We start from the raw sequence: 18,835 nt of genomic DNA on the forward strand, positions 1-18,835 counted from the left end.
AGACACAAATAGTTGAGAGTAAAAGGTGGAAAAAGCTATACCATGAGCAGAGTAACCAAATGAGAGCTGGAGTAGCTATAGTAATATTAGACAAAATAGATTTAAAACAAAAACTCACCAAAGATGAAGAAAGACATTTTATAGTGATAAAAGGGTCATTCCATCAAAAATAAAAAAAATCATTGACACATAGGAGCCTAAGAATGGAGCCCCAAAATACATGAAGCAAAAATTGACAGAATTGGGGCTGGCCCCGTGGCTGAGTGGTTAAGTTCACGCGCTCTGCTGCAGGCGGCCCAGTGTTTCGTTGGTTCGAATCCTGGGTGCAGACATGGCACTGCTCATTAAACCACACTGAGGCAGCATCCCACATGCCACAACTAGAAGGACCCACAACAAAGAATATACAACTATGTACTGGGGGGCTTTGGGGAGAAAAAGTAAAAAATAAAATCTTTAAAAAAAAATTGACAGAATTGAAGGGAGAAATAGACAATACAACAACGATAATTGGAATCTTCAATACCCCACTTTCAATAATGGATAAAACAGCTAGACGAAAGACCAATCATGAAATATTCTTGAATGACACTGTAGACTAACTAGAACTAACAGACATCTGTGGAACATTCCATCCAAACAAGAGCACATTCTTCTCAAATGCATATACAACATTCTCCAGGATAGATTGTATGTTAGGCCATAAAACAAATCTCAATAAATTTGAAAGAACTGAATCATGAGTATGTTCTCCAACCATAAGGGAATGAAATTAGAAATCAATAACAGAAGGAAATTTGGGCAATTCAGAAATATGTGGAAGTTAAACCACAAACTCCTAGATAACCAATGGGTCGAAGAAGAAATCACGATAGAAATTAGAAAATAATTTGGGATGAATGATAATGAAAGCACAGCATACCAAAACTTGTGGGATGCATCTGAAAGAGTGCTTAAATGTTCTGGCTGCCTCTGAAACACCCAGCTCTGGCATCTCTACTCTAGTCAAAGGCAGGAGTCCTGAAAAACAACCTCAAGACTCTGATCCTCTAAGCACCTGCTCAGGAGATTGGTTTCAGGCATCCTCCAGTAAATGTTGCCTGGATCAAGGGATGAGCTTTCTCCTTCAAAGTCACAGGACTCTTACCACGTGTCAGGCTAACTCCTGCTTCCATATATAACTTTTTCCTTCATGGGGCCCTTCAGGGTACTCCATATCCTCTTGGGTCGAGGCTAGACTCCTCTGTCTGGCTTTTTCGGCCTCTCCAAGATGGCACTAACTTGATTTTTCAACTGTAGTCCCTACTACTCTCCAGTACCCTCCAGTCAGGCTCATCACCACCCATGAGATTTTACTCCCTGTGGTCCAGCAGAAGGCGTACAGGCTTCAGGGCCAGACAGGCTATGATGCAAATCTTAGCCTGTTGTGTGATGTTGAGGGATTCAGTTTCCACATAGTAAAACAGGGATTTTAAAAAAACCTGCCTGTAGACACACTATATGCATTACACAGTGTCAGGCGTATAGTAGGGATTCCTTATATGGGAATTATTATTATTATTATCCCTGCTATTCTCCAACTGTCTAGATCCTCTATGACCTTCAAAGTCTCTCCAAGGTCCAACCACCATAAAGTCATCTCTCACTATTCCTTTCCTCATCTAGTGTGGCTCTAATCAGAAAGCAATTGGTTAGTCACTCTCTGGCTATTATTGTATATCAACAAAAGTTTTTTCTCAACCAGGCAGTGAGCAACCTGAAAGGATATATTGTATGCTAGTCAAGAACACCTCTTCAGTGGTAGTACAGCATAGTGCTTAAAATCCTAGACACAGGCCCGCCTGGTGGCGAAGTGGTTAAGCTCTCACGCTCTGTTTTGGCAGCCCAGGATTCATGGGTTCAGATTCCCGGCACAGACCTCCTAGCACCACTCACCAAACCACACTGTCGTGGCATCCCACATAAAATAGAGGAAGTTTGCCACACATGTTAGCTCAGGGTCAATCTTCCTCAAGCAAAAAGAGGAAGATTGACAACAGATGTTAGCTCAGGGCCAATCTTCCTCACCAAAAATCCCGATCTTAGACTCTCGAGCCAGACTGGATTCATAGCCCAGCTTCTTCATTTACCTAAGTGACTCTAGGCAAATCATTTGCCCTCTCTGTGTTCAGTTTCCCCATCTGTGAAATGGGACAGCAATAATAACAAGTGACACATAGAGTGGCTGTGGGGCTTAAATGGAATAAGAAGCGTGTCTGGCACATAGCATCTACTTAATTATTGTCTATTGAATAAATTGACTCAAAGACCAGAATGTTAGGCAGGTAGTTGCTGAAATTAGGTTGACTGGCAAAAGTCAATCTCCTTCCACCATAAAAATTAAATTTGGCAACACACTAGTCACTTTGGTAAGTTTGCTTGATTAGAGTGTTAAGAGCAACATAGTAAGATAAAATAGTTGTAGCCAAAGTTGTTTTTCAGGAAATTATTTGAGACTCAGCTGAAAGCCCTAAACCCCATAATTAGGAGGGTATCCTAATATACTGCCTAAATGTAAATGTAAATACCTGTGAGTCCTAAAAGATTGACTGTCATTGTCCTGTCTAATTAATAAAGGAAGGAGATAAGACCTGAACAGATTGCCTTTCAAAGATATTGAGTATTTTTTATGTCCAGAAGTTTTTGGTTTGTAAAATCACCTGGGAGTACGCATTATTATCCCCATGACGCAGCAGAAGAAACTGAGGCTCAGAGAGGTTACTCAAGAGGTTAGGCAACTCATGGTTACAGCTGATGAGTTGGCAGGGCCAGATTCAAACCCAGATCTCCCTGACTCCCAGCTCACGCTCCTCCCATCCTCACAAAGTGAGGTCCTCAGGTGAGGCCCAGGTGACGTGACCTTGGGCGTCCACCTCAGACTTTCTGTGGATATGCACAGAGACAGACAGTGCTCCAGCTACCGAGTTTGAAGACTCCTGTCACCCTTCTGCCTGAGGGACTGGTCTTCTCCTGGCTGAAAAGACTGTCTAGGTTTACAGAAATGTGCTCACGATCTTAGAGGAAAATGGAGACCCAACTTATGAGAGAAGGAAGCTGGCGCTGCCCCAGATCCACCACCTCTTGTGCAGAAGTGATCTCAGGTGCCCTTTACCTCCCATCCCCCATCCCTGCCCCTCACAAACTCTACAGGCAGAGATGAAAGTGTCTGCTGTCGCACAAGGGCCACTTGCGGTTTCCCTCCCAGCTCAGTGCACCACTTGGGAGGGCCTTCAGCCACTTCTCATTATGTAACTTATTTCAGTTTCTTTGCCACAAGTGAATGAGGGCCAAAGGGAGGCATCTTCTTTGTTCTCAGAGCCTGCCCTGGAACTAGCCGCGTGCCATTCGGAAGACGCAGCTGTGCCGAGTGTCGAGGCAGCGGCTCTCCCTCCCTGGCTCCCCAGCCATGGCCTGGCAGCTCTCTGCAGTGGTGGTGCTCTTCGTGTCCCTGGCTGGTGAGTGATGCACATGATTTCCATGGTGACTCTGCCATGTCTGGTCCTATTAAATTTAATGCATTCTAGCGTACTGCCCAAGGTGGGTCAGGACAGACTGAAGCAGCTGTAGTAGCTGCAGCTCCTGTGGGCACTTGGCTTGGGAGCATCTCCTGCTTACTATTGCACACATGTGGAGCACATCTTCATTTTTTTCCAAGGGTTTTAGCAGTTTGGACTTGTTTTCCATGAGTCAGGTAGAGTAGCTGTCAACCCCAGAAGACAGTGACACTGTCTCTGGTTCCCAATTGGGTTCTGGGCACCTTATCAGGGAAAGTTTGTAGAAATCACTTAGATTTAAGAGATGGAGAACTGAATCAGGGCTTAGAAATGGATTCTTGCTACATTGTCCAGGAAAAGCACATCGTGTCTTGCTTTTCCTGTTTTTTCTCAAACAGAAATGCTATATGTATATTACATAAACTGAATCGTGAAGATGAATGAGATGTGGTGTAACAAATTGTGCCATTTCAGAAAGGTGTAAGACAGGGTGTCAAAGATTTTTTTTTTTTTTTAATTACCATTATACTTCAGATCAGAGAGGTTGTCTGGGAAACTGAGCTTTTAATGATTATTTCATGTTCCTACCTGCTGCTTTCACCAAGAACATTTTCTCCCTAGGACATTGAGGGCTCTTGTGTGCTGTTGTCAAGTTTGCTGGTTAATTCGCAATTCTTTCTAGAACCACTGAATTGAAAATGTGAGGGAACTGGCTCTGTCCACACAGCCCTGCTCACATGCTAAAATGGGGGACACAGTGGCACTTGATTGTAACATGAATTGTCATGAAAGTTGGGTGAAGGGTCAGGCGAGTTGTCCCAATCTAAGTTGTTTTTCCTTGTGCCACACTTTCAGAATTAGAGTTTCACATTCTTTTGGAGGCTAAAGGGGAAGTCCTCATTACATTTAGCAGGGCAAGCTAATAAAAAAGCAGATCTCCTTCTAGCAACAACCTTCAGGGACCTGGGTGTGAGCGCCAGTTCAATGGCTGATAGATGTCTGGCGGATTCAGGAACGCAACGAGCGCTCCATCAATGCAAGGGCAGGTGGAGAGAAAATGCCCATGTTGCCCTTTCCTCTCTGGGCAGCAAATTCTCAGAGGTGAACTGAGTGAATGAAGCATGTGAAGGTGCTGGAAAAGGTTTCATTTTCCAGATGAAAGTACTGAGGCAGGTGAAGGAATTGCTCATGATCACTCAGCTAGCAAGTGGCAGCCCTGAGATTTACATGCAGGAAGTCCAGCGTCAAGGTCTGTGCTCTGCACTCCTGTGCTGCACGGCCCTGCATGCAGCGGTTCAAGACATACTTGCTGAATCGAAGCAAAAACTATTAGCCATTGGCTAGGAGAGAAACAGCTTCTAGGTAAATTAGCCATTTAGTCTTTGCTTCTCTGGCTCCAGATTCCTCCCCTATAAAATGACGGGATTAAAGTTTGTGTCTAAGTCTAGGTTCAGCTGCACGTAAGGGACAAGCCCCCAGATAATAATGAATTAAACAAGAGAAATGTTTGTTTGTCTCTCAAGTGAGAACAAGTCCAAGACCAGGTCTGATGTGGGGGCTCGTGATGTGGACCCACCATCCTATGAGTGACTTCCACCTGCAAGGTCTCCTCATGGTTCTAGGTGTCTGCTGAGCTCCAACCATCATATACAAGTGGCAAGCTGGTTACAGGAGGAAAGTGGAAAGGCAATAGAGAGGCCATGTAGGTGATGGAGGTCCCTTCATGCAGCCTTCCCCGAAGGCCCACATAACCCTCCCACTTCTATCGCCTTGACTCAAACTCAGTCACACGTTCCCACCTAGCTGGAAGGGAGGCTTGGACCTAGGGTTCTTTATTCCAGGCAGCAAGTGCTCTGCTTGAACTCATGATTCTGTTATCAAGGAAAAAGGAGAGACTGGATTTGGGGGTAGTCAGCCAGTAGTCTCTGCCGCAGGGCTAGAGCCCCTTCTGTTCAAGGGTTCTCTTTGAATCTCAAGTCCCACAGGAAACTAACAGAGGTAGGATTTACATCTTTTTGCTAAAAGGTCTAAGGTTAGGCTGTGAAACTGTGAGCAGAATCTTGCTAAGGGCCCACCCCTGCCACCCCACACGTCTAAAAACGGTCTTCCTGCTGCACCCAGCTGGGCTGCTTCTGCTGCCCAGGGAGGTGCCAGAGAAAGTGCTCGGAGGCTAGCCTCAGTTCCCTGCCCCTGGATGTGGCCACGGGGCTCCATTTACCCCCCCAGCTGTGATCCTTAGAGCTCTGCAGGCAAAGTATAGCCTCCAAGACCTGCCACTCCTGCTCCCTGCTGGACCCCCAGCTCACCTCCCGTTCCCCACACCCTCCTTATGTTCCATCACGACCCCCTTGCTGTTCTCCAGAGCCTCCGTGCCTTTGCACACCCTCTTCCTGCTGCCTGGAAGAATTTCTCCTTGTGTTGGATTCCCACCCCATAGAACTTGGGGCCTGCCTCCATGATAACACTTGTCCACTTGAAGAGTGTGGTCCCTTTTTGTATCTGCCTCACAAGGCTTTGAGCCTCTGAGAACCAAGAACTACCCCAAGTGCCTGGCCTGGAGCTTGGCTCAGAGGAGGCTCCCACATATCTGCTAACTTGAGTGTGGCAGGGAACCAGGCAGGGGCTATCTGGGAGGGACCGACCGTAGGGAAATACCTAGAAAAGCCCAGTATTGTCACTGACTTTCCCAGGGCCTGGCCCACGAGTCATCTCTCAGTTCCACCTGTGGGTTATCGGGGAACCAAAACCTTCTCACACCTCTTCCTGCAGCTCACCATCGAGCAGACTTCAAGCAATGGGCCAGGGCCCTGAGGTACTTGTTTGCTCAGTCTCCTGAATCCTGGAGAGGAGATGCTGGGGTGCAGCGGTGGGGACTTGACAAGTCAGCATGCAGACTCCGGGGCTGTGTTCTTTTGAGGAGAAGGAGGGTCGAGACAGAGTCTGAGCTATATCCTACCCTTGCTTCTACACACTGCCTTCTTTGTGGGTTTCAGACAGACCTGTGAGCTTGACTAAACCTGTATGGGGCCAGAGGTCCCATTTAAAAACTGTGACCCAATTTTTACAAAGATTGGTCATATATGTGTGGTCATATGTATAGATTTTGTAAAACAGAGTATTTCTCGGGGTATTATTTCCATTTAGTACCTAACACATGAACTTTATGGGGCATATTACAATGCACAGCACACCTAACCCGGTCAGTTTTCCATCTAATCACCTGACCCCCTTTTATACCCTACACTCCCACAGGGAGATGGAGAGAGGAGGGGAGGGCAAGAGAGGGGAAGGAGAAGAAGGTTTGAACAGTATTTCCCAGACTGGTTCAGTCTGTAACACACTCTGACCAACTTTTGGTCACTTTTGGTCCAGCCACCTGCCAGCCCAGCCTGTCCACTACAAAGTCATGTACCATATCAAGACGCCATAACTGCCATCACCTCCAGCCACTCCTCAAATACTGCCTACACACCAAGCACACCTTGACGGGGCACCATGAGTCTTCTTGTCCTGTTTGGGATGCTGTGCATTCGTGAGTGACCACTGTGCTTTTTTCCCCTTATTTGAGTTCCTTCATCACTAGTGAGAGAGGTGTTCTAATCACATTATTAGGAAGGAACCTCCTTTTACAGGTGTGTTACTCAGTTGAGGAAATTCTACTCAGTTGAGACGATTTGCTTTAACTCATGAGCACGAGCTGTACACAGTGGGATTTTGTCAAAGACCTAATGATGTCCCCAAGAGAGCAAAAAGCAAGTGATGTCCAGTCTCTGAGAGTTCCCGGCAGCAACCTTTGCTTTTTACTACAGGATATTCCTAGAAACCACATCTGAGAGTGAATTTTCTTTCTCCATAGTAATAGTATGAACTGAATGGGGTTCCTGTTGGATTCCTGACCGAGGAAACAGCCCCTCAGGTTGAGCCCAAATGAATTATGAAAATAAATCTCCAACAACTGTCAACCTTCATAACAATCCTGAAAGGAAAAATCTTGCTCCAGGCTCTATAATGTGGCCATAAGGTTCCACACATAGTGATTTTACAAAGACTTACAAAGTCAACCTCCAGCCCATAAAATCCACGACTCTCAAGTATGATACATTTCACTTATCCAAATAAACATTTTAGATACAAAAAAGACTCTTTAATGGTAGTCTCCAGTAACTTAATGTCATTAATAATAAGTCTTTTTGAAGGTTATCCAAGGCTATGTGAACTACCACTTTTTCCCCCCATTTGGCAAGCCAGCTGTGCAGAAATAATTCCTAAGTGTTACCACTGGGTTTAAAGTTAGAAGTTTCCTTTGAGAAAATAATCACTATTTTAGTACATGAGCCTTTGAAAGCCTCACCAAGGACCTCCATTATGAGGGTTTGGTGAATTGAGGTCACTGGAAGGGCGCCTACTCTTTTCTCCTCTGCTGCTGTTTCTTCTCTCACCATTCCTCCCAGTGAGGCACCCATCCCCACCCATCCCCAAATCCAAGGGCAGGCTTTGGTTCAGGCAGGGGCTCAAGTCTCAGCTCCAAAATTTATTAGTGCTGTGATTGTGGTCAAGTTGATGGAATTTACTAAATCTGAGTGTCCTCATCTGAAAGATGGATAAAGACGGTACCCATCAGAGGGTTTTTGAGAGGAGTTGGTAAAAGATGACCCTTGACTTGAGGCCTGCCATAGTAAGTGTCTAGTAACTTGGAATTTTTAGTGTTGTTATTCTCGGAATAGTAACCACTTAGAAATGTATTGAATGGAAGAGGGAGATAGTACCGGAGTTTATGGATGATTTTGATGAGATGTGAACTTCAGGACTCTACAAACACCAGCATAGAGTGAGCTCCCATCCCTTCTCCCCCATGTTCACCCAGGTCACTGCCCAGCACAAGAAGCTACAGCTCCAATGAGCGTAAATACAGTGAAACCACTGCACAGAACAGGCAGAGCCATCTCTCTGTGTGCCTGACCGTAAACACTTAAGGAACATCGTTTGCACTTTGTCCAATTTTCTGGCTTGCCACATGCCTGGAAGGAGACAAGGATAGGCCTATTCTGGTTGGAAAAAAGCCAGAGGCCTTTGCCCTTAAGGGATGCCCAGGAGAGAACCTGTGACAGTAACACCCGCTGTGGGTATGCTTAATGGTCCAGGAAGACTTTCACTTAAACCAACTTGTTTGAGGCTTACCATAATCCTAGAAGGTCTACAACACTCTTATCCTCACTTACACATTCAGTTATTTATTCTTCCACCCCATACCCACCGAGCACTTTCTATGCACTGGCTCTGGTGGTGCAAAAAATACACGCAGTTCCCACCTGGAGGTTGCTTTTAATGTTGTGGGAGAGACGTACAGTGAATATAAGCCAATAAACAATTTTATAATCAGGACTGATATTCTGCTGGTACACACTGTCTGGCCAAGCTTATTATTAAATGTTTGAAAACCATCCCCTTATATAATTACAATTTGTGACTAGTGCAGTGAAGGCAATGAATACAACACTGCGATGGACAATCATGGGGGTGGGAGCTATTTTATGTTAGGAGGAAGGGAGGACTCTCTGAGGAGCTGACATGTAAGCCAAACCATAAAGGACAGCCTACCAGAGGTATCCGAGCAGTTATGGCTTAATTTTCTTTCTTAGTTGAGAAAGGCTGGGCCATTCAAAATGTGAAGTAAAGAAATGACTGGAACTGGTCTATACAATATTTCAAAAAACTGGTGGCAAGATTAAAACATGGAAGGGAAATGAATCTCTCATGGTTGGAGGTAATTATGCATAGATTGGATGAACATGTGGCAAATATCCATAGGTACAATTCACACATCAGATTAGGGTTTGGACTAGATGATCTTTAAGGCCCACTTTGGACCTGGGATTATATGATTCTATGCAAATGGTACAACTCTGCGTAAATCTTTCTCACCATTGTTCCTGCAGCCCCAGCTCTATCAGGTCATCACAGCGGCACCCCACCCAGGAACACTCTCTACCTAGGGACACTCTCTGGAGTCACATTTGAAGATGGGGAATGAAGAGGCATCGACACTTAGATAGCTCGCTGAGCATGATCACTTTGGGGTGTTAGTACCACACACCCCACACAGTCAAAGGGGCTGCATGCAGAAGGGTATCTGCCATAGGATCACAAGCCTGTAAAAAACATGAGAGCAACCAACACATTAAAACTGTGGCCTCACGGTAGAATCTTGGGTAATCTTTACTTCATTGTTATATTCTTGTAAGTTTCTCCCAAATCTAAAAATATGCATGTTAATTTTTAATGACGAACCATTAAAATGGAAGTGGGAGAGGGACTCTCTCCCTCGCTCATGTGAGCTATTACTTATTTGTTAATGCTTTTGTTTCCTAATTTGCAGTGATTTTGTATTATGGCAGTCACGTCAGAGCGAATGTGTTTCCAGAAATCACGGACTATTCTCAACCTACCACAGTGGCAACCATGCAGACCAGAGCGCAACCTTCCCTCTCGCAACCAACTAACCAAGTGCCTCACAAAACTTTGGCAACAAGATCAATGGATGGTCAGGTCACCTCTCAAACAGCTGCCACAACCGTCAACCCTGAGACCCCAATCACACACACGACAATAAAAACTGCAGCAGTAACTTCCCTGGTAACTACAAACAGCACCCTGTCCACCAGCCCAATAACCAACACCCTACTCACAACTCTGGCTATACCCGACAACACACACACCACCACTCCAGTCACTGAGGCTACAATTGGCCCCAGTGCAGGTCCCGGTTCACCGCCCACCACCATCACCACCACCTCATCAGCCTATACAACTGGAACCAGGTCATCGACTGTCAGCCACACAACTGGGAAAACCACCCAACTCAGTAACCAGACCACCCTTCCAGCAACTTTGTCCACCTCACCACACAACAGCACAACCAGCCAGAATCCCGCTCACTCCACCCACACCCCAGGACCAACCACAGGCACATGCAATACCACCCAAACGGCCTCACCTACCACCACGGCTCCTGGGCCCACCCTCGCACCTCAGCCCTCGTCAGCCAAGACTGGAATGTACCAAATTCTAAATGGAAGCAAGCTGTGCATCAAAGCAGAGATGGGGATACAGCTGACAGTTCAAGACACAAAGTCGGTAAGTTGGGACCATAGGACTGTAACGCTATCTTCAAAAATTCTGAGTGGAGTTTGCCTTGCCAAGAATGAACACTCCTCTGCATCTTCTGTCTTTTAATGAAATGAATAGCTGTGAGCTCCTCTTTCTCCAATGTGCTCCATTAAAAGGTGAATCTGTTTTAGAAGACATATAAAAATAGAAACCAAGGGTGACTGTTTGGAAAACACGCCAAAATTTTAAATATGCGCATCCATCACTTTTAGCAGGCAGAGTGTTGGCGTGTGTCCAGTATGGACCCCAACCTGGCCCTACCCCTCCGGATGACTTTCAAGCCTCAGCAACTTTCCTGGGAAATGAGAAATTTGTATTAGATGGTCTCCATGGTTCCAGCCAGCTGTACCATTAATGTGAAAAATCCAGATTAACAAGAAGTTGGGGGGAGGGGGGACGGGTGGCTAAGATTCTTTGTAGTACCTTTCAACCTATTTCCTTTAACAAAAATTAAATTCCATGCAGTTTATCAGGAATATACCTATCAGGAATTATCCAGAAATTCTTCTCTGTGAGAGAACTCCATGTTAAAAAGTGTTTTGAATTTAACAGTTTGGAAATGAGAGTTGTCTTCCAAGGACTTCGAAATTCTCAAGTGAATACCCACGAGCCTTGAGTTTCCGGCTCACGTCCTAGCCTGTGCTTCTGGTTCCCTAGCTACAGTTTTCGTCTACATCTCATTGACCTGATCTGTCTTTTTTTGGTTTAGGCTTCTCCACCTCAGGGATACTTCAACATCGACCCCAACACAACTCAAGTCTCAGGGATCTGTGGCTCCCGAAAATCCAACCTTCTCTTGAATTTCTGGGGCGGATTTGTGAATCTCACATTTACCAAGGTAAGCACTGAGCTCCTTCCTACTAGCTGGCTCTGGCATCGCTTTCCCTTTCCCTCACCCTGCGGCCCAGTGGTGCAATCCCCCACTTCACTTTAAGTTCCAGGGGAAATAGATCTGAGAGCCTTTTGAGGTATTCTCTGATAAGAACGAGGGGCATGGAGATGGAGAGGAGGGAAGTGTCGACATCTCATGTTTGCCTTCTTCCTCCTTCGACCTCCTTTGTGCAGCCCAAGAAGGGCTTCGAGGCCTCTTAGAGGAGATTTGGCCTTGGGGAGCCTGGCCACAGGTGCCCTTTGCAAAGCATCCAAGGAGGAAGTTGTGCAGATAAACGGACCCATAGAAATTCCCAGTGGCACAAACAAACAGGATTATTCTAAAACCAAAATCAGATGTCACAATGGGTCTTTCCAACCACGGCAGGCAAAATTTAGGGACTAACCAGGTATTGGGTTTTCCAGACCATCTTCTGGAAGGGGGTAGACAGCGCAGTAGAATGGAAAGAGCACAAATGTGCGGTCAGAGAGTCTTGGCTGCAAGTTTGATCCTCACTTGTTCTCCTTGTGACGTCAGGCAGGCAGCTTAACCTGTTTGAGCTTTATTTTATCATTTAAAAAATGGGAGAAAGGTATTAAAGATCACCTCTGTAGAGAACGGTGTCCAGTACATGGAAAGTAGTTGTGCAACAGCCAGTAGCTATGATTACAGTGACCGAAATGGGTAAATGTCTTGGGGGTACATTACTGGTCATCCCACTCTCAAAGGAGAGACTTGTCCCTGCTTGTCCCAAAGTGTCTTTCCAATAGGCCAAGTAAGAGCCAGAGAGGAGGCCCCTTGCAGCTGGGACTCACCTGTCTAATGTGACCTCTGAAGTTAGAGGGGGTCTTGGTTAGCAGCTCTTGGAAGGGAATGAGCATAGACTTTGGGGTCAGACCAATCAAGATTGACTCTCAGCCGTAATACTTACTAGCTTGGTGATCTTGGACTAGTTGGGGCATGTTTCCTAATCTAGCAAATGGAAATAATTACACCTACTTAGTAGGACCCTTGGGAGAATTAGAAATGGTCTCTGTAAACCATCTAGCACAGTGCTTGGTACGTGACAGTGTTCAATAAAGAGGGGGTTGTTATCATAGTTGTTGTTATTATTAACTTGATCTCAAAGGCTTTATCTTCCTCGTGCCTACTTTTCTCCTTAAGGTAGAGATGCCCTTGAGAAATCAGTGGTTTCCTTTCAGTATCAAATGGGGAAAACATAACCCCTCACATGAGAAGAACGTTCAGGGCAGAGTAAGTGCTCCATTCCTGGACAACAGAGGTTACACTGTAAAGGTGTCAGGAAGTTTTTAAAAGTCACTTCAGCAAATGGCAGAGGATAGAGAGAGAAGCATTTATGCCTCCGTTCAGGGCTTGATTCCACCCAGACAACTGCCTGTGTGAGTAACTGCCTAAAGGAAGGCATCGGAACCCCCCAGCATTTGTCTGTGGCACACAATGGCCACTGCTGCCAGGCCTGAGGCAGAACAGCAAGCAGGAGTTTCTTTGGCTCCTGTCCAGGTCTCTCTTTGCTCCTTTCTTCTACCTCCTGAGGCCCCCATCCCTGCCTTCCCAGAATCAGGCTGGGCTCTGTTTGATCAGACTCCACCCAAGTATAGAATCCCTGCCTTTCTGGAAGTCCTCTGTGCCTCCAGACGTGTGGGCAGGAAATGAGTGCCCAGATAGAGCTAGAAGGACCAGCAAGGCCTCCCTCCCTCCATCCACTTCAGAAAGGAGCAAGGTGAGCCAATCGCAATCCAGAACCCCAAGCATTGCAGTAGCTGCTTTTCCTGAGTCTCGCCAGCCAAGTTCACTTTATTCATTCCATTCCCCCGGCACCCATTCCCCGAGAGGCTACCACCTTAGCCATGTGAAGAGGAACTCTGCTTTCAGGCTCAGAGAAGGTCAAAGTTCCCGCCAGCCTTAGTCCTTCTGGGAAATTTCTGCATTTTGAAAGAGAACTTGGTTAAGCCAAAACGATGGCCACAAATTCAAAGATTACAGGGGCTAAGCATAGAACTTAATGAGGGAAGTAGGCTAGGAAAAATTTCTTCTTCCTTGAAATGGGTAGTCCTTATTTTTCATTCTCCCACTTTTGATGAAGACTACATTTTTCCATTAAATCTGCATAAGGAAAATGTTAGAGTAAATGTGAGATGACAAGTGGCAAGCCTCAGTGGTGAAGAGACAAAGGCAGGGGTAGGGACTGCCTGTCCTCCCCACAGGGGGCAGCCAGTCCTCAGCTCTGGCTCGTGGTGCCAGTGGCTGGGCTGGCATCTAGCCCCAGGACTGTCCCTGTCTTTTATGGTGGGCACTCATTCTGGATGGTTGGGTGTCCATTCTGAGTGGCTACTGCCCTACTGTGCCATTTGCTAAACCTTTTACATATCCCCTCTGTCTGGTGATAATGGGAGACCCGTGTTGCCAGATCTTCTGATTGTTCAAGAGAAGGCAGAAATCCAGATCTTTTTTTAAAAGCACGTGATTTTTTAGCGTTGGCAGCACATTTTTTAAAAATTTGAACACTATGCTGGCCAAGCAAAACATACCTGTGGGTCCACTTTGGCCTGTGGACCCCGGTGGACTGTCTAGATGGCAGGAAAGCCATCTAGATTCTTCCACAAGAGAAATGGGCTCAACAATTCCGTCAGCCACTTTTTAATTGTCACCACCGTCTAGACCAGCGTTTCTCAACAGCAGCAGTATTAACATTTGGAGCCAGATAAGTCTCTGTGATGGACGCCCTCCTGTGCTTGTGGAATGTTGAACAGTATTCCTGGCCTCTACCTATTTGATGCCAGTAGCAACATCCAACCCCAGTTGTGACAACCCCAAATGTCTCCAGACATTACCAAACGTCCCCAGACATTACCAAATGTCCCCTGGGGGGCAAAACCACCCCTGTTTGAGAACCACTGCTCTAAAGAAAAAGAGTGCCTTGGAAAATAGGAGTTTACATTAGTTATAACATAATAAATGTTATAATTGAGAGCCAAGTTGCAGAAAGATAGCCGGATGCTGATTTATCAACCAATTTATCAATAAGAATTTACTGAGCACCTACTTTGTCCCCATCACTGAGCTAGACATTACAGGAGAAAACAAAAGTCAGAGAGGCTGTAGTTCCAGCTTTCAAATCATGTAGAATAATTTGTAATTTTAAAAATTGAAACACTGCCAGTGATAGAAACGTAAAGAAAAATCTGCCTTCTAAACTGTCACTTGATATTGGACAAGTTGCTAGCTCTCTCACTGAGCCTCAGTTTCCTCTTCTGTAGGATGGAGCCAACCAGCACCTCTTTGATTGGGCTGCTGTGAGGGTGATCTGGGCTGGCATCTGTGAGAGTGCTGAGCAGGGGGTCTGGCTCATGGTGGGATTAGGAGAGGTGGGTTCCCTTCTCATTTCTCTCAGTTTTATCTTTTCAAGAACTGAAAACCTTCCCACATCAGCATCTCATTTGATTAAGGTGGCTTGCTGAAAGTCGTTCAGCCCCTTCAGGTGCAGGATAAATATACCTTTCTTCCCCCCACTCCCCACAACTTCCTTCCTGCTTGGATAGTTAGTTTTAAAACCGTCTTTCTGTCCCTTTGTGTAGAGTTTATTTTTGTGTGCTCTACACTATCGCTTTCTCCTCCACCTGGTTGGCGGGGCAGCTCAAGGCCCCCAGCCCTGGCTCCGGGACGTGGGAGGAATCAGTCACCCAAGGGAAGAGGCAGCAGGGCCAGGCAGTGTATCAGCCAGCCGAGTGTGGCAATCCAATGCTGCCCACCCACCTGGTGCTTCCCCAGGCCTTTCAGGGGCCTTTGGAGCCCTCTTAGCTTATAGATTCATGAGAGCTGTTAGAATTCAAATGCAAACATCCTCAGAGGGCGCTATTTAGAATGTCCCACGTGGGCTGTACCATTTCCTGCCCTATTCTCCCTATGCCTGGAATGCCCGTCTCACCCCTAAGCCCCCTTTTGCATTCATCCTTTAAGAAGGCTCAATTATCTTCTCCCTATGAAGTCTCCCCTTTCCCACCCCCATCTCTACCCCAGGTAAAACCAAGAGATTTTCTTCTCTTGGTTTCCTGAGCCTCCTTTAATGCACCTGTCACACATTTTGCCATCTTGAAGGCAAGTCAATGACTTATTCACATGTCTTTGTAGTGCCCAGCCCTGACTTTGTATGTAATAGATCTTTAGCAAATGTTTGACAAAGAAATGAACCAATAGTGGAGTGAATCTAAATTTCACAGAGAACTCTGGGCCAACTTGCCAAGAAGTAGCCCAGCAGCTCTAAAAAACAGCCTCTTTGGCTTCCTTTTGCTGTGTCTAGAGCAAAGGTTTCTTGATGTAGTCACAACAATGCTGAGCAAAATAGGCCTGATTGATGTTGAAGACAGAATCCACATCCTAAACATCTGTGACTATGAAATTGCCACTATACAATTGCAGAAATCAAGGAGAGGACCCTGGGCCTCGCGGTCATTGGTATGCTGCCTTCCTGGGCAAGCTTGATTGGCTGTCTTATGCTGGACCCCATCCTTGCAAAGGAGGATGTTAAGGTTCCTTGAGGAATTAGGATCTCTTTGATGAGATATTGTGGAGCTCTCTTTAGATGCAGGCAGTGAGGAGCCACTGTGTCAGCATCCCATTGGTTGAAGAGTGAGTTGGCACTGTTGCAAGTAGTCCCTTCAAATAGACATTCTGTGAGTGCTAAAGTGCCATATTTGGCTGTTAGGAGTCCTTGGCCCCCTTTTGTGAATGCTGATGGGTACAGAAAGGATTTTTACTTTGTCTTCAAGAATCTGGCATGGGAGACATTTGTCAGTCTCCAACCCAAACCCCAAATGAGAAAACATCTGGCAGAGAATGATCCACTTGGGTGTCAAAGGAGAAAGCAGACATTATAAACTGCATACCGTGCGGCATGTCATTTACCTTGGGCTTTGGGTTGGATCTGACACCTGCCTGAAGCTCCCAACACCACCCCACACCCCAAATCCTCTCCTCCGTATCCACCCAGCTCCCATCCCCCAGAGCTGAGGTTTTAGCTCGGGTTCTGTAATCAATAGGTTCTTTAATCAATCAACCTAAGCTTAGTTCACTTGCTTGCTCTTTCTTTCTTTCTCTTTGTAGTAGATCTAAGCTGTAAGAAATAGGTAAAAATTATCACTTGAGCTCAATGAGAGAGGTTTACTGGGAAGAGACAATCTAATTGATTATTACTGCTGTTAATAACACTAGTTAATTTGAGTAAAGACTCTGATAAGTTTTTTACATGGATTCCTTCATTTAATCCTCACATCAACCCAGGAAGTAAGTCTTGTCGTTATAATTCCCATTCTTTTACTGAACAAATAAAAAAATTAAATTTTAGAAATGTTCCCAAAGATTTGACAACTCAAACTAGGCTAACATGGGAAAAAGAGATATTTTTTAAATAGTCTTAAAAAATTCTTAGCAACAATTTGTTCTCCCAAATAGGAGGTTAACCACTCTCTTTTTAACATTTCATAACCTTCTAATTTGTTCAGCAGCCTTGTTTTTCTTTGATGATGTGGACCACGAGCCAACAAGCTATGGCCCCCAGACCAAATGCAGCCTGCCACCAAAAAATGTACAGTCCCTAAGCTAAGACTGGCTTTTATGGTCTTAAATGGTTGGAAAGAAAAAGGAATATTTTGTGACACGTGAAAATCATATGAGGGGCCAGCCTGGTGCGCAGAGATTAAAGTTCACACGTTCTGCTTCTGGGCGGCCCGGGGTTCGCCGGTTCAGATCCCGGTTGCGGACATGGCACTGCTTGGCAAAAGCCATGTTATGGTAGGCATCCCATGTATGAAGTAGAGGAAGATGGGCATGGATGTTAGCTTAGGGCCAGTCTTCCTCAGCAAAACGAGGAGGATTGGCAGTAGTTAGCTCAGGGCTAATCTCCCTCAAAAAACAAAAAGAAAAGAAAATCATATGAAATACAAATTCAGTGTCCATAAATGAAGTGCTTTTGGAATGTGGCCACACTCATTTGTGTACGTGTTGTCTATGGCTGCTTTTGTGCTACAGTGTCAGACTTGAGTGGCTGCTACAGAGAACCAGAAAGCCCAAAATATTTACCATCTGGCTCTTTACAGAAAAAACTTGCCAACCTTTCATATGGAATAAACTTCAGTCCTATTCCCATTCAAATTGTACCAGATTCTGAATTTCCAAGCCTAAAAAAATGCTTTGCTCTGGTTTAGATAAAAGATCATTTCCTTCCTTTAAGAACATCCTGTAACACCACAATGCTACAGAAAAAAAGTGGGCACAGTTGTCTAAATAAGACTCACTTCACATCAGCAGCATAAATTATCTAAAACTTGGAATCTCAAGGAAACTAAACATCCCCCTGCTCTTTTTTTTTTTAACGGTAATTCACTTAACACATGCTTTTCCTGTACCATAAGATAAACATCACCTCAGTCCCAGTCAGCATTTGGCTAATTTTGGCTCAGTCAAAACAGAAGAAAACCTGGACACAGGCCCTGTGCTGTGACATCAGCAAGATGAACTCTCGGTGAATGTGAGTGCGCGGCCGTCTGCTTTGGAAGGCCTCATTTTGGCATTAGCCCTATGGAGCACCAATCCTCATGGAGCAGGAAAGGCCCTTCCTATCATGGCTGGCTTAACAGGCGATCTGTGTGTCAGAAGGGCCCATGCCAGGTTTAATGCTTTGCTGTCACCTCTTGAAATTCTTAACGATTTTTTAATAAGAGATCTTGCATTTTCATTTTGTGCTAGGCTCACAAATTATATAGCTGGTCCTGCTTCCTATAGATGGCTACGTACAGGCAACAGCATTTCGGGGAATGTGAAAGAAAGCTCCTGCACAATGAATTTTTTGCTCCATATCCACATGTCCTGTGGAGGAAAATGTACGGCAGGATCTTGTAGAGAAGATCTTGCTTTGTCTCACTTACCAACAGTGTGAATCAGAGGTAGATGATGAACTCCTCCGAGCCTCTTTGTTCTCACCCATAAAATGGGCTGATAATATTTATTCCGTCCCAGGGGCTTGTTTTGAGGATCCAAGGAGGCAATGTGGGTGAAAGCATGCACTTGGAGAGCTGGGAAACCCGTATAGAAATACAAAGCACCCTTTCCTTAAGGATTGAGCAAGGAGATGCCACAGGAGGTCTCCCATGGGGCTCTGAGCTGGCCTCGTCACTGCTCTCCTGCTGCTCCTTAAATCAGTCTCACACTGCAGCCCAAGCGATTTGCAAAAACAAAGCGGTGCTCCTGT

The 18,835-nt window shown here is 45.5% G+C and overlaps 1 protein-coding gene across 2 annotated transcripts in view; it reads left to right on the forward strand.

Annotated features, from left to right (window-relative positions):
- The first annotated feature begins 3,362 nt into the window (after positions 1 to 3,362).
- Positions 3,363 to 18,835, forward strand: part of LAMP3 (lysosomal associated membrane protein 3) — a 33,296-nt gene continuing 17,823 nt past the window's right edge. For both annotated transcript variants that reach the window (XM_046659063.1, XM_046659062.1), the window contains exons 1-3: positions 3,363 to 3,494; positions 9,910 to 10,667; positions 11,410 to 11,538. In XM_046659063.1, the coding sequence (XP_046515019.1) occupies positions 3,446 to 3,494; positions 9,910 to 10,667; positions 11,410 to 11,538 (936 nt within the window). In that variant the 5' untranslated portion in view covers positions 3,363 to 3,445. The remainder of the gene's footprint in view (positions 3,495 to 9,909; positions 10,668 to 11,409; positions 11,539 to 18,835) is intronic.

The sequence above is a fragment of the Equus quagga genome, chromosome 4 (assembly GCF_021613505.1).
Source record: "Equus quagga isolate Etosha38 chromosome 4, UCLA_HA_Equagga_1.0, whole genome shotgun sequence".
NCBI classification, from domain to species: Eukaryota; Metazoa; Chordata; class Mammalia; order Perissodactyla; family Equidae; genus Equus; species Equus quagga.